The 16364-nt window shown below is 36.6% G+C and overlaps 2 protein-coding genes across 2 annotated transcripts; both read left to right on the top strand.

Annotated features, from left to right (window-relative positions):
• The first annotated feature begins 3329 nt into the window (after positions 1-3329).
• On the top strand, positions 3330-5735 carry LOC101291376. The gene is made up of 2 exons (XM_004307324.1): positions 3330-3458; positions 4710-5735. The coding sequence occupies exons 1-2, from the start codon at positions 3380-3382 to the stop codon at positions 5384-5386; spliced, it is 756 nt and encodes a 251-aa protein (XP_004307372.1). The 5' UTR covers positions 3330-3379; the 3' UTR covers positions 5387-5735.
• Positions 5736-6036: 301 nt separating this feature from the next.
• On the top strand, positions 6037-9884 carry LOC101291092 (putative arsenical pump-driving ATPase-like). Its single transcript, XM_004307323.1, has 11 exons — positions 6037-6232; positions 7283-7494; positions 7590-7652; positions 7778-7888; positions 7990-8064; positions 8144-8212; positions 8310-8375; positions 8636-8710; positions 8793-8891; positions 9087-9221; positions 9481-9884. The coding sequence occupies exons 1-11, from the start codon at positions 6037-6039 to the stop codon at positions 9616-9618; spliced, it is 1239 nt and encodes a 412-aa protein (XP_004307371.1). The 3' UTR covers positions 9619-9884.
• The last annotated feature ends 6480 nt before the right edge of the window (positions 9885-16364 follow it).

Here is a 16364-nt window from a genome sequence, read left to right as displayed (position 1 = left end):
TTATAGGTCCATATTATTTCAAAAGCATATCTGCTAAATCGAGTCCTAGTGACATCTTGTCTAGAACTAATCCTAAAAGAAACAGGTACATAAATATCCCTCAATCCCTTCTATTTGGAACAAGCTGGAAATGAAGTGGACAACTAATAAACCAGAAGAAATGAAACAAAAGCACAAACTTTTGCCAGCCCACTGCAGAGTCAACAATCACTACATACACTGCATACCGATGTTTGTACATACCACAGATAGCATCTCTGCAATATAACCAAATATACCATGCACACCCACAACTCCATATGCATCCCAATTATTCATTATCAGGACAATTTGACATATTACATCAAACATCATCAGACAGTGTCTCTTTAGATATCAATTACCTCCTTTTCCTTCGTTTCTAGCTATAAGTTGCTCCCTGCCGCCTTGCTTTTCTTTGCATTCTCGGTCTTGAATTTCAACAAAACAACAGACCCAATCAATATCATGATGTATTACCCAAAAATATGTAGAACCATAAAAACATAGCTGGAGGAGACCAACCTGGGAAATGGGGAAATCTCAGATGTAGGAGCAGAAGACAAAGATGGAAATTGCGGCTGTGATGGATATACCAGTGTGGAGGTCGAGTTTAGTTTACCTCCTGTGCTTTTTCCTTAACGTATTATTTTCTCCGAGCTCTGCTTCAACCCTTCCAATCTGGCAACAGTCAGCTTTAACCAACTTGAACTGGACTCGTGCTTAACCCTCTCTCACAGCCACAAAGCTTATTGTCGCTGCTCGCTTGACCCAGACGCGATGGGGCGAAGGCGAAGAGGACACTGAATGAGTGGGAATCGGTTTATTACTGTCAAACCCATCACTGTAGGGTTGCACCATATATATCACTAATAGCCGATCGTGTATATTTGTGAGGCAAAAACATAAAGATCTGGAAAGTTAGGAAGTATGGAAATTTGAGAGGTAGAATACAGATCTCAAGATCGGGGATATGGTTTAGCTGGGAGGAACGACGGTCTTCTGCTGGGATGACGACGGAGGTGTAGTTGTGGATTTTCAGGATCCACCGTTGGATTCAACCCCAGAAAACGAAGATCGATGAGAGAGATGGTGGAGATATACCCAGATCGAAACACCAGTTTCTCGCAGTTCTCACTACCCTGATGATTAAAACTTAAAACTTATACGAAACCTGCTGTCTTGTCCACGTGAGACGCGCCAAGCGCGCGTGCCTCTTATCCAAAGTAAAAATTTGTAATTTCACCGCTTGGCCACGTCAGCAGACAGCCGCAGTACTCGGAGCACTGCGTACACAGCAGACGTCCCCTTGGTGAATATATATTTATGGAACAGGCTATGTTCAAACATGTATATTTGCTCTGACTGTGCTGCATCATGAACAGTATTTAAAACTTATGATTTTTCAATAAGAGCCAAATCAATGTATAAACAACTGCTAGCTACACTGATAATTACCTACCTTAGTCATTAAATAATCATGACATAGTAAAGGAATCAGGAACCCATCTGCCTGACTTCGATCATACAATAAATATTCATGATACCACATAATAGGATTTGTAGTCAACTGTGGATTGTGACTGCGTATATGATTGGGTATATGTACATAGATTTGTACACATTACACAGTTAGGCCATAAAATAATATGTTGTATGCACATTCACAGAAAACTGGGATATTGCAAATCTATATTGCCACTGTACACAGTAGTTAGTTAACTATATCGTGTATGGATGATACATTAGCATTGTTTATACAAACCTACATTGTAGGTCAGTCAAATGATCTGTGATTTGTTTACATAATTTGTCGAGCATTTCCTCTGTTTATAAGTTGACATGGGTAGCCTCTCATTTAGTCTGTCAAAACTGATTCTTTGTTTTCCTATGCAGCAAAGCAATAGCCACAGCATCACCGTCATCACCACTGTGGCAAGAGGAAGACAAACACAAGATTGATGAACATCAATCATGCAACTCAATCTTTTTGACTACTACTAGACCAACATCTTTACCAACGTTGAAACTGATATGAAACAGCTTTTTTTTTTTTTTTGGTGCAAAAGCAGTTTGTCGTCAAGCAGGAATTTTTGTATACAGCTGATCTTCGTGAAAGAACTTAGGATCAGACTCCGCTTGACAAAAGAGTCCTTTTTTTTATCAACAGGAACTGCTCTGTAAAGACCCTCATGTACATAGAAGCAACCTTAAAGCATTTATGGTCTAGCTGTATGATGTAGGATAGAATGTAACATAAAATATTTTATGTAGTATTTACCACAGCTTCTATGTTCTGTATTGCGCACTCCCTCTTGCTTTTCATTCTTATCATATAGACAGTAATATCACAATTGATATCCTCAATCCGTTGTTGTTAACCCAACCAACACGTATCAGCAAGTCACGCCCACATGTGCCAACATCAGCTTCACATAGCTGTATAACCATATGTCGACATCAGATCACAACAGCTTCTATTCAATTATCACTTAGGAACACGAATTCAACCGACTGCACACCAGCAAAGACAATACTTTACCGTATGGTCTTCCATTTATTTGCCACCATCTTCACCCACCTCTATATAAACCTGGAGATAAACGAAACTGCATAGTGAAGTGCTCTCCATTTCTCTTCATATTTCTTTGAAGATTTTATGATACGTACTATAAAGAAAAATCATCTTTGTAACAGATGCCCAGAGATCAACCATTTGAACGATCATTTTCGCTGATCTCCACTTAACGCATCTTTAGAAAACTCATTTTTTAAATGGTTGTATTTCCGGGCGACTGTTACCGTGTTACTGTCTGCAGCCATACAACCCATGTACGTCGATCCATGCTTTTTTACATTTATATTTCTATGTCAATTTCACTTACTTTTCAGTATGATATTATGCTAAATATGTTATGTACTATGCCGTAGAAATTGATAGCACTCTAAACTGTTCGAATCAACCATCGCTATATCTACACTATATCATCATCATCAATATCCCACTCCACCTTCGCTAATCTAAACAACCGTGTCTAGTGGGCGTGGGCACTAATTCTAGTTTCAACTAAAGCATACGCTGTGCTACAGCACTGTGCTACAGCACCAATTTGATCACTTGGGATACATAACTGAATTGGCGCAAAATCAGTGAATCCTAGTTCGACTGAGACTAACCTTTGGATCAATTTTTTACAGTGACCAACTTACTAGTCACGTAAAAAGTAGAAACAAGAAATATTAATCTTCTTTTTTGGGTAAGAAAAAAGATAAAATATATAACTTGGAGGGCACCCAAGTCCTAAACCCTTTGCTTCTTTGTATAAACCCAGCAGCTCTCGAGACTAGACTGAAATTCACCATGGCCGCTCGAATATTGCAGAAGCGAATCGCCTCACTCCTCTCCCCCAAGCAGCCTTCTCTCTCCCAAGTTTTAAAAGGTCAGTCTGATCTTGTTGTTCATAATACCATTGGGTTCTCTGAGTTTGCTTTGCTGTGTGTTTGTATGTGTATGAGTTGAAAAATTGTTCGAAATTGAATGATATTGAGCTTCTTGAATTTGGGTCTTTCCCTAATTGGTGATTATTTTGTTCTATTGGAGGGTTGGGAATTGATTGAAGGAAAAAGTTTGGGGCTTTTTGATATCTTGTATTGTTGTGAGAGAAAATTTTTATGTATTTGATCAGTGTGAGGCTCTGATTCTTTGTATTGTTCTAATTGGAGGAAATTTATCATGTTTTACTGTTCAAAGGTTTAGTCTTGAGGGGAATTAGCTAATGAAATGTGCTGTTTTTGTGATGGGCTTATTATGTATCCAGTTCTTTGTGTTGGGTGTGGGTTAGGAATTGAGAATAGAGTTTTACGACTACGATGTTATAAGAACTGTTGGAACTTGGAAGTGTAATTGCTATGAATGATTTCGTGTGTTTGAGTCTAAGCAGTTGGAGTTACTTTAGGATGCTGGAGTAAAATGGAGGGTCTCAGTATAACAGATGGATGCGTATACTCTTTCTGATGAGTGACGATACCGAAATTCAACACCTGCAGTATGTTTATATCTATTTGCCTGTAACTTTGAGTCACGTAAGCTTTAAACAGAAATGTTCTTCAAAACCGAGACAGCCTTGACCATCTAAACCTGAAGGACTTGTTGGAATTCTCCCTGTGATGATTGAGTCGAGCGACCAATGATTCATTGCTAGAAAGACACCCGATAATTTACACAAGCAACTGATGATGGTTAATGTTTAAACTTTATTGCAAGTTCTGGTTTGGTAAACCTTAGACACATTCTGGATGTTAGTTTTTACTCTATTACCTCCGCTTTAATTTAGTGGTAATGGCCCAATTCTTTTTCAATACAATCCTTAAGAAAGAATGTGAGGATTGAAAACTGCATCAAGTATGAGGTGGTTTTCATATGTTCATATATTCATGGTGCTGGGACAAGGGTGCAACTATGCAACTGGTTGTTATGTGTTTGTTTACACACACACAAGACTAAGATTAAGATACATACTGATCAATACTTGGAAGTTCCTTTGGTTAACCAAGGTCTAATATATTCCATAGCCTTTCCTATTTCGGTGTTTAATACTTCGTTACTTTATTTAGTCATGTATAAACTAACAAATTTTGATCTTAGTGTATACGATACTGATATTTTTGTTTGTACAATTTGTTGCTCACAGAACAATCTGTTCCTTCTGTGTCGTCTATCTTCAGCAGATTTCAGCTTGGGGAAAGAGATATTCAGTCTGAAACAAAGCCAGCTGATCTTACCAATGAGGATTTCAAGTTTTCTGATCTTGCAAATGAGGATCCTAAGATTGAAAATCACAAAGCTGATGGTTTGAAGCCTAGTTATGACTCAGATGATCAACTATCTGATTCAGATTTTAAGTTTGCTTCTCTTGCAGATGAGGATCCTAAGATTGAAAATCACGAAGCTGATGGTTTGAAGCCTAGTTGTGACTCAGATGATCAACAATCTGAGTCATCTCCTGGCAAACTCGTTGATATCAAAATGCACGCTGAATACAACTTGAAATTATCCCCGAGGCATGACCTTTGTTTGATCTTCACTTGCACAGTCTGTGACACAAGAACAATGAAGACAGCTTCTAAAGAAGCATACGAGAAAGGTGTGGTGGTGGCACGCTGTAGTGGGTGCAACAACCTCCACCTGATGGCTGATCATCTTGGAATGTTTGGAGAGAAGAGCACCGTTGAGGACTTTCTGGCTTCCCGTGGGGAGGAGGTGAAGAAAGGTCATTCTGATACACTGAACCTGACTCTTGAAGATCTGGCTGGAAAGGATTTAGCTGCAAAGATAGTCGACAACGAAGCTTCAACTTCAGCCAGTTAGAATCGTGCTTAATATAAGTTCTCATTTTAAGCATTCTCTAGTTATGTCGAAAATCTTTCCTCAAAAAAAAAAAATAGTTATGTCAAAAATCTGTGGACCGTATTGCAATTTCAATTTGGAATCGCAAGCACTTGTGTAGGGATCTTATAACCTAAGGAATTTGCAGAAACTTTCACTCGGTTTCCTTTTCTCTTGGTACTTAATTTTCTGTCATGCTATTCTTTCAGTCTAATTTTCTGTCATGCTATTCTTTCAGTCTCAGTCTTCAGCTTTCACTCGGTTTCCTTTTCTCTTGATACTTAATTTTCTGTCATGCTATTACTTTCAGTCTCAGTCTTCAGCTTATGCAGTGTATCTGCTCAAATACAAGAAATATTGCAAGGCAAAATTGCTTTGACACAAGAAGCACTTTTTTTTTCGAAGTTACACAAGAAGCACTTTCACAACTACATCAGAACTTACCAAATAATATTATTGGAGGGGTTTTAAAGAAAAACAAAAAACAAAAAAGAAATCTAAAGCAAATGGATACGGGTTTCGGGTCAAGTAGTTGAGGCTGACCCGAATTATAGGTGGGGGCGGCAGAGAGGGCAAGTATATAAAGAGCCAAACACTGAAACCAATCTTTGTAAAAACTTAGAAAACAATCAATGGCGACTAGTACGTGTATTCCCTCCACCTTCACACCCATTCTTCAGAACTTGACTTCCAGAAACTCCATTGCTATGGTGGGTTTGCTCTCTTATGCACCCAAAACCTTGAGGCCTCTCTCTTATGCCCAGAGCCTCGGTTTCAGTTCACTTTCCACCGCCAGAAAGCATCCCAGGAAATTGCTTCAATTCCAAGGTAGTTTCTTTACTATCAAGCTTTGATATTTTGTGGGTCTGATTGGTTTTGCGTGTTGGGTTATCTGTGTTGGACCAAAATCAGAACTTTTTGTATTGGTTTGATGCCAAATTTGTGTTAGAGACGAGTGTGGTTGCAGCTTGGTTTGTTTGAGTGAATAGACTGAGCTGTGTTTGATAGTTGGGGGGTGATAATGTTTGAAATATAAGTAGGAGTTTGAGCCAGAAAGGTTGGATTTTTATAGTGTTTTGATGGGTGGATTTATGTGCTAAATGGGGGCAGAAGAGGCATGATAAGGTATTGTTCAGGGAAAGAAAATCATAGCATATTTCATATCGGAAAGAATGGAGCTTTGGGAGGGAACTCGTGTTTAAACCTCATGTATATGGAGTTATTGTCTCTTTGGCTCTAAATTGAAGAGGAACTAAGCAAATGATAAGGAATGCATGAGTGTAAAATTTAAGAATATTGAATGATGAAAGAAGTTCTGCACATTTGAAAGTAGTCCCAGTATCAGTTTACCCAATCTTGCTGGAAAATTATCCTACTTCCTGTGCATCTTCAGCAGGGCATAATATGGTTGAATTTCTTGGACTATGTGTAGGTACTTAGTGCACTAGTTGATAAGTTTTGTGATTATTGAACTATAAGTCGTCGAATATTTTGGAAAAACCAAGCTCCTCTCTCAATCAAGTGTAGTATGGTCAGCAAATATTAATTACAAGAAAGTGAAACGTAAATCTTTCCCTCTTGTTTTCTCTTAGGTAGTTAAGTTATTGAGTCTAATATTATGGGTTTCATCATTGTTTCAGTCATGGAATTGTCTTGCTGCAATTTATGTAGGCAGTATGTAGGGAGTTGTCCTTGTTCAATTTAACCCCCTATGTGCCTCATGAGACGTGGAAAAAGAATAAATAAAAAAGAACAACTAAATGCCTCACAAGTTTAGAAGGATAGTCTGATGTTTGGATCATAAGCTTCTTGACAGTTCATAATGAAGTTTGACAGAGCAAGATACATCCAATTCAACTATATTTTTATTTTTGTCAGTGAGATCAGTGGCCACTCCTGCGGAAGCTGTTGCTGGGTTTGAAGAGATGGTTGCTGGGACACAGCGAAAGTATTACATGTTAGGTGGTAAAGGTGGAGTTGGAAAGACCAGTTGTGCAGCTTCACTTGCTGTGAAGTTTGCTAACAATGGGCATCCCACTCTTGTGGTTTCCACTGATCCAGCACATTCCTTGAGTGATTCCTTTGCTCAGGTAAAAGTGATTTTGACTTTATCTACAGTATGTATTTTCTTAAAAATGGAACTTAGCAGGGTTCTTTGTGTGACACACTATCATTTTCTCTAAAGGATTTAACTGGAGGGACGCTTGTACCAGTTGATGGGCCTGATGCTCCACTTTTTGCTCTGGAGGTAAGAGGGACAGTGGGTTTAGCTTCCTATGATAATTTTATCTTTGCCTATTTTTGTTGTAGTTTGATGAGATAGTTACTCTGGGGATACTTTAGTCTCATGTCTAACTCATAGCTTTACCACAGATTAACCCTGAGAAGGCAAGGGAAGAATTCAAAACTGCAAGCCAGAAAAATGGTGGAACAGGGGTTAAAGATTTTATGGATGGAATGGGCCTTGGGATGCTTGCTGAACAGGTAAAGCTCTTTGAAGACGTTGGTATTGAATCACATTTGATTGACTTAAGCTTTATGATAATACTTGATTCTCTTACATTTTCTGTTTTTCATTTTTGAAGTTGGGAGAGCTAAAACTGGGAGAACTGCTAGACACACCTCCTCCTGGTTTGGATGAAGCTATTGCGATTTCCAAGGTACGAGTTTTCTGGCTTTCCCTGAAAGTTCTTTTCTTTTTTTGAAAGTCTTAATGGTTAATCTGAATCCTCTTTACAGGTGATACAATTTCTCGAATCACCAGAATATAACATGTTTACTCGTATCGTTTTTGATACTGCACCCACGGTAAGTAATATTCAGTTTTGTGATTGCCACTTTGTTTTTTTTTTTTTTTCTTTTAAATATTTATTTTATCACACTATGATGGGATAATTGTTAACAGGGCCATACATTGCGACTTTTGTCCTTGCCAGACTTCTTGGATGCATCAATTGGCAAGATCCTGAAGGTAATTCGTGAACTTAGATGAATCACTATGGATGTGAGTTTGACTGTGTATTCATTATTCTCTTGGAACTAAATAGAATTGAATGCACAATATGATTTGAGAAGTTAGTTATGAGATAACTCATGAGCAATTCAAATCTTCTGCACTGCTTTCAAATTTCAATATAATGAGTCTCTAGACACTGATTTAAATGAATGGCTGAAACTTTTAATTTTACAACTGATTGACATTTGATGCTATGTTTATATTGTCTGTTACAGCTTAGACAAAAGATAGCTTCAGCGACCTCAGCCATCAAATCCGTTTTTGGATCAGGGGAAAGTGATTCTGGAGCAGTAAGTGTGATTTTTTGATCTCTTTCTGCAATCTTCAATCTATAGAAGTTTGCTAACATTTTATTCCGAAACTTCAATGCAGTCAGACAAATTAGAGAAACTACGGGAGAGAATGATTAAAGTGCGCGAGCTTTTCCGTGATACCGAATCCACAGAATTTGTCATAGTAACAATACCCACGGTAAGAGCTTTATGATTTTATGTGAATTTTTCCTTTTCTTATCTGACGTAATTTATTCTGTTTTGGGTTTTACTTTGAAAGTGACTATTTGGGACTTAGGGGTAGAGTTCTTATCGTACAAGTTGGTAATGTGGTAAAACTTGGTGAAAGATTGCTTCTAATTGATTTTTCTTGTGTTCTGTTTCTATTCCTAAGGTCATGGCAGTCAGTGAGTCATCTAGGTTGCATGCCTCTTTGAAGAAGGAATCAGTTCCTGTAAAGCGGCTTATTGTTAATCAGATTCTTCCCCCATCTGCCTCAGACTGCAAATTTTGTTCAATTAAAAGAAAGGTAAGGAAGCTAATCGCTGTCCTTTTAGTTTTTGGGTAGTATATGCTGTCTTCTTTGATTGAGAATTATGTATTGTTGTGGGATTGAGTAATCTAGTGGCAATTTGTTGAAAATTAGTGACCAGTCTTTTTCTTTTTCTTGCTAGCAAGTACAATAACCAGATAAATGCTAGACTTGTTAAAAACCTGCAGCTTTTACTCGGTGCTATGTTGTTCGGAAACAATAAATTAATGTTATCTTTTGTTTCTGAATGCCTCAGGACCAGATGCGTGCTCTTGATATGATCCGGAGTGATCCAGAGCTCCTTGGCCTGACATTGATCCAGGCTCCACTAGTTGACATGGAGATCAGAGGAGTGCCTGCCCTTCGATTTCTGGGAGACATGATTTGGAAATGATCATCAATCTGCACACGCCACGCTGCACAGTCGGAAATGATCATCAATCTGCACACTCCACGCTGCACAGTCATACAATTGATGATAATCCAAACACCTTTTTGTCCAACCTTCAACTGATAGTGATAGCCTTCCCATCTGAGAAATGGGTTAAATTACATGTCCGCTGTATTTTATCCAGAAAATTCATTTTTCCTTGTTAAATGTTACACTTCAGTTAATAGTACAGGGGCTTCGAACATTAGCAATCAAGAACTCAAATTTTTTGTACTCCTGGCAGTTCAAATTGGACAACTTGAGTGGTTCTTTGATTTCTATCGAGTATGGGCAATTTCAGGCATATCATTACATATCGGTGCAAAAGTATTCTACATTTCTACCGACTGCTTTAAACTAAATTGAACTCAGAGAACTTTGCTTGTTCAGATGAAGATAAAGGTCAGCTAGGTTGAGGTGTCGGACTCCCAAATTGTGATGTGTGTGGGATACCTGTGGAAGCAGGGACGGAACCAAGGGTGTGCTAGTGTATGCTGCAGCACACCCCAACTTCCTGAATCCTGATCAAATATTTTTAGTATGTAAAATACTTATGTACTATCACCAATCAACAATGTATGACTGACCAAGAATGCCTCAGCTAATAACTCACCCTGCACTTTCCCATCAAACTAAACCCAAATGCCTTCATTGTAAGGGTAAACAACGATAAATAAGCAAGCAAAACAAAAAATCTTGAGCATCAACAATCTCAACCATATCCTTCCTTTTCCAACTGGGTCATCACTTTGTTCCTCTCCTTCATCCATGCCTAGATTTTTTCCAACACATACCGCTCATTTCTTTGTTCTTCTTTCTCTTTCAAACCTGTATATTTTGTATGGCTTATCCCTGCTTATTTCGTTTTTTGCACCCAGTGTGTTAAGTTAGCACGGTCAAAACCGATTATTGTATTGTTTTTGCTTTTCATTTAGTTACATGTGTCTTTGGCTAATTAATACTAGTTGGTGTGTTGTTTTCCTTTGCTGTGCTTCCCTGATGAATTGGTTCTTGCTTTGCCATTTTCCAGGTTCTTTGTGGTTCATGTTCAATAGTTATGTTTGCCAAAGAATTCCCCAATTTGTCAGTTCATTTTGAATTTTTTTTCTTGGTCGCATACATAGCCTCTTATTTTTAGCCTACATCATTTTTCATCTCTGGTTCCGTCCTTGTGTGGAAGGCAGCTGTTGTCACATTTGTATTTTGGCATCCCTACACAAAGAGAAATTTTAAATACACACCCCTAATCTCTTAATACACACCTCTATTATTTTATGTTTCTATTGAGATTTTATAGGTAAGCTAAATGACCAAAACAAACATCCATTATTAAAAAAAAAAATCGCGCTAGAAGTATTCTTTTCAACATCTTCTACCATAAAATCGTCAAAAGCACATCTTCTCTCCTAACCCCAACTCTTCTCCACAATTCATTTGGGTTGTCTTTTTTTTATTTTTATTTTTTTTATCTGTATCAGCTTTAGTTTGATCTTGCAGATCATGTTGTCAAGTACTCCATCTTTATTATGACATATTTTATCGAATAACTAGCTATCTATGTTAAATAACTAGCTTTAGTTCTACTAGCTTGTGAATTTTGAAAACTTATATTGGTGATTTGGAGTTGAGATATAGCAATAATCATTTGATTATAAATTGAATGATGATAACAAAAAATTTCTAGCAAAAATTAGACGAAATAATATGTAAAAAGACGTACCAATTAAATAGTAAATATATATTAATTATATTAAATAAGGGAATATTTCATAAATTAAGGGCATTTTAGGCAGTTTGGGATGTGTATTAAGTATAATATTAAAATGAAAAACTTGATAGGTGGTGTATTAAGTAAGGAGTGTGTATTAAGATATTAGGGATGTGTATTTAAAATTAATTTCTCCTACACAAAACGAGTTGAATAGAATGAAATTCTAATTATATTGGAATTCTTTAAATATCTTATTGATATTTTGGTATACTGATATACATTCTTGATGGCTTGATTGATGCAAGACTTATGTGAGAATTAAATTTGATATGATTGAGCGTGATGTGCAAGGGAAGAAGACTATGTTGATTCAAATAATTCAATATCAAATTATATTCTCATAGATATTTGATTTATATCTCTTGCATCTGTTTGGGATAAAGTGGTACTAATTAATTTTCCTGATTGGATATTGATTAGATGATAGCAAGAAGGTGTTGCTATTAGCATGAGTATGGTTTTTGTACATGAATGCCAAATGGGAAGATTGTTAGTATATATTTATGTTGGCATTCTTATACAAAATGCTAGTATGCCGTGCATGTACATGATTCATGTGTTCCCTAGTTGGATATGATAATTTCTATCACTAATTCCGATTTAGTTGGATTAGAATTATCTTATATAACTAGCCTGTTATGTTGGAAATAAGTCTTACTTTGATTAGGACTTGTATGTGTGGGAAAATAAGGAAACCTATTGTGATTAGGTTTTATGTGCATGAATATCTAATTGAACTTCCTTATTAATTCTAATTTGATTAGTATTAATATTGGATTTAAATTCTCTATATTTTGCTATGCTAATAAGTAAGGAAAGAAGTTCTAATGTGATTAGAAATTCCTTCATTTACTATCAGATTGTGATATCAAGATTTATATTTATCTTGTGTATTCTTTTGACAGAATATTGCATTGAAGATAGCAAAATCAAAGTGATAAAGAATTTGTCAAGGATTGAAAGAGGATTGAAGATTCACGGTTTTGATCTCAATCAAGATAAATCACTATACATAGCATTCATGATTTTCTAATTATGTTCTATGTGATTACATGCTGCATTAAATGAGTTTCTCAAATAAAAGATATATTTGTCTATGATTGATTTGTTTTAAACTCTGATGCATTTGTTTTGGAAAATATCTTATCTATCTAAAATGACTTTGGTTTAAATTGGAAAAATTGTGTTTTCCCAAATTATAGCAGATTAGTTGATTGATATATTTTCCATATCAAAACAAAGTGATAGTTGACATATTGTTGTGATTCTCTTAAACAAATCATTATGTGTTGATGTGCATTAACTGAGGGGGAGAAGTCTCTTCTCCATAAATAGGTTTTTGAGAAAGAAACTGAAAAGGCAGAGTTTTGGAGAATAGAAAAAGCTTTGATACATTGCTTCTGAGTTCATATTGTGTTCATGCTCTTTCTCTCATCTCTCATATGTTTGATATGATCTTCATTATTCATTTGCATAAGTGATTGAGATCAGTGAAGTTGAAAAGAAAAAAAGACGTGTTCAGTTCCTTCATATGAGTATCAGATTCAAAGAGAGTTAGAATAGGGTTATCAGTTGTAAGGTCAAGTTAGTTTGGAATACTAGTAAAGTGATTGTGTTGAATATCATTACTTGATAGATCTGTAATCATTCTTACTCTATAGTGGATTTGATTTAGTGTGGACTACTTTAAAAGTCTCGCAGTGACGTTTCCTCGAGGGAGGTTTACACTGTTGTTAACAAACTTTGTGTTCTTGTGTCTGTTGTTTTTTTATTTGATAAATGATTGAATCTACATATTCAATCCGTCCATATTTTGTTCCATTCTATACTTTCAGCAGCCAAAAACCTCCACCTATAAATTTGGTCCCCGTAAACTGATCAGGCTCTGTCGGGTTGTGCCGCCATTGATATCTGACCCGACCTCATAATCTGGTCCATTGTTCATGAACTCACCATAATACTGTATCAACCCCATACCATTCCATTCCATTCAATCCAACCAAAACTATATGAAACTTCTTTTCGTTGATTAGGAATACTGTAAGTATATTGACATTCCAATAATCTGTGGGATGGATTTACTTCTCTATTAATTCAAGCTCTTCTTAATTTGGCTCTATGAGTACATTACTTTTTATGGGATCACAGATACATGTTCAATCAAACAGTCTTCTTGCTCTTCTTATGGTACTATTCAGTGTCATACATTGTCACTTCTGCATTCTTTTCTTTCTTTCTGAAAACAGTTGCTGTGTCTTCTTTAGATCGTCTTGATCTGAATGAGAACCCCAACAGTGTTATTACCAACCAATATCACGATTACAAACAAGATATATATAACAGTATAATTGAATCGAAACCAACAACAAACAATAACAACAATGAAATCGAGATTGAAAATACTAACTTGATTCAGATAGAGGCCTGCTTTGCAGTGACCTAAGACAGAAATTCGTCCCCACTTGTGCTGCAGTTTCGGAAGTCTATCTTGAGGATACAACTATCTGGTACAAGTTCTTGCACAAGAACTTGTCCCTGGTGAATTTACTTTATGTTTCAGAGAGGTCGATTTGGGGAGGAAGAAGAAGAGATGAATTTTCGATGGAAAACAACGACCACAGTGTCGTCCTTATATAGAGTCAAATTCGAACAGGTAAAACTGTTCAAAAGGTTGTAACTGTCACCAACAGTTATTACCTTTGGTTTTATCCGAAAATAATAAAAATTAATAAAATTATTAATTCAAAAATTATAATCAGATTTAATTTTTCAGAGCCCAAGGCCCATCTATGACTTTATATAAATATATATATGTAGATATATATCATTTTCTATTGGAAATCCAATAGAAAGCCCATCAAGCCCACTCTAGGCAATTCCACCCATTCACTTGCTCACATGGGTGTTTGTTTATAAACAACCAAACAAGTAGTTCTTCTTCAATGTGGGATTCTATCCCACACTAAGTTCCAACAAACGGTACGTGCCATTAAGATTAATGTTTTGGAGATCGATCATTTTGTATATCGGAGCTTCGCATGTTTCATCATAATTTCATATTTGCTATATCTATGGTAATGTTCCTGTCACGTTGTCATCTACTCATAGCACTTCTCTTTGGTTTTGACATCGTCTATTGTTCGTTTTCTTTTACATTTTTTTCTTTCTTTCTTTTGATCTGATACTTAAACTACAAACAGTTGCTGGATTTTGTTACAAGTTACTCGACGGTGATTGTCATACCCGTCCCACTTCTAGTAAGCTTTCGATTACTGACTTCATCATCAAGTATTATCTGGGCCTCTGGGGCACTGTCTCAATTAAACGAATGTGAATTGTTTTCCTTTCTTTTCTTGTATTGTAGAAAAGGGTAGCGCGCCGCCGTAAGAAGTGGAGAAAAAGGCCAGCCCCCATCCCCAGGTATGCTTCTGATATTTATTTTCAGTTACCTGGAATTCTCTTGGGGGTGTGGGTGTGTGTGTATTACTTGTTTCAGTCCGGACTAGCATACATGAGTTTCCAAATGGCACCATTTTGATTTAACTTGCAGTAACAATAATCACCTCAAAAAAAGTGGCCAAATTAGTTTATTTCATGATGTCTTGCACCTTTCCAGATGCATTGTTTAGGGTTAATAGTCCGGACTTCTATTTTGATCCTCCTGGATGTAGCTTGTGATGTTCATGCATGTTGCTCGTGCTTGGGTAAAAAGAAGTGCATCTTTTTATATTTTCTGGGAGAGAATCCTTAGAACTATTTGCATCAAACCGTTGCCTCGCAGCAATATTGTGCAATTTTTGGTATCGGTAGAGATCGAATCCATCTGACCATCTCTTGTGTGCTCATAGAATATAATGTCTTTTGAATATTAAAGAATTTGGTTCAATAATAAAATGGGAGGATTACATGTAGGTAACACCCCCCAACCTTCCTGTGCTGGGGATTTCTTACTCTTTTCTCATCTCTTTTCTATACATATCTCCTTGCATGAGCAACTTCTTAGTTTGTATATATGTTTCTTCCAAGATCCAGTTCTGCGCTTCCTATATGGCACTATTGACATATGTGTTATTAGGCAATGTAATGGCTTTTCGGGTTTTAACATCATTTTCCAATCATCTCTAACAATGTTTCATGTATGGCTCTCTTTTTGTTTGCAAGTTATCTTAGGTTAATTTGCTTGTTTACTGTTTGTAGTAATACTGGCCGGGCAAAACAACTTACTGTTTGTATATTTTTTTTCCCAAAGCAATTGCTGTGCCTTCTTTAGATAGTCTTGATCTGAACAAGAACTCCAACGGTGACACCACTGACGAGGAGGCTGAATATGCTGAGTTTTGTAAGTTTATGGGATAGACCCTCTCACTTTTGGTAATGGTCTTTCTAAGTGGACAGAAATGTCATCCCCAGAGACAGATGACTGCGATTGAGGAACAAACGTCTATCTTTGATCCTGGATGTTCCTAGTGATGTTCATGGATGTTGCTCGTGCTTTGAGAAAAAGAAGTGTGGTGCATCAAAATCCTGAGGATTTCGAATTATATATTGTTACAAATGTGTAAACACAAAATTGTTACTGTAAAGTTGTAGAGACGTAGACTGCTACATTCGCTTGACTGAAAATTACTTATGTACTCCAAAACAATCCTACTTGTTTGATGTCTATCTTTTCTCCTTTTTTGATGTCTTTTCTTCTGAGCAGAGGCAATAATCTCATTACAGGAACATTGATATATAAGAAGGGAAGAAAGATCTTTAAAACTCACTCACTGAACAAAAAGAACCAAAAAAAAAAAAAAAAAGGCTGTTATCGCCTACATTTGGAGAATTTGGCAGGTGACGAGCATATGAAATATTTCATACAAAGAACATCTTCTCACCTTAATTAACTCTTTATTTACAGAAACATTCATTTTATTAGCTGGCATAAAATTATCCA

Source organism: Fragaria vesca, linkage group LG7 (genome assembly GCF_000184155.1).
Source record: "Fragaria vesca subsp. vesca linkage group LG7, FraVesHawaii_1.0, whole genome shotgun sequence".
NCBI lineage: Eukaryota > Viridiplantae > Streptophyta > Magnoliopsida > Rosales > Rosaceae > Fragaria > Fragaria vesca.
The sequence above is the reverse complement of the archived record's forward strand: the minus strand, read 5'-3'. Positions and strand labels throughout refer to the sequence as shown.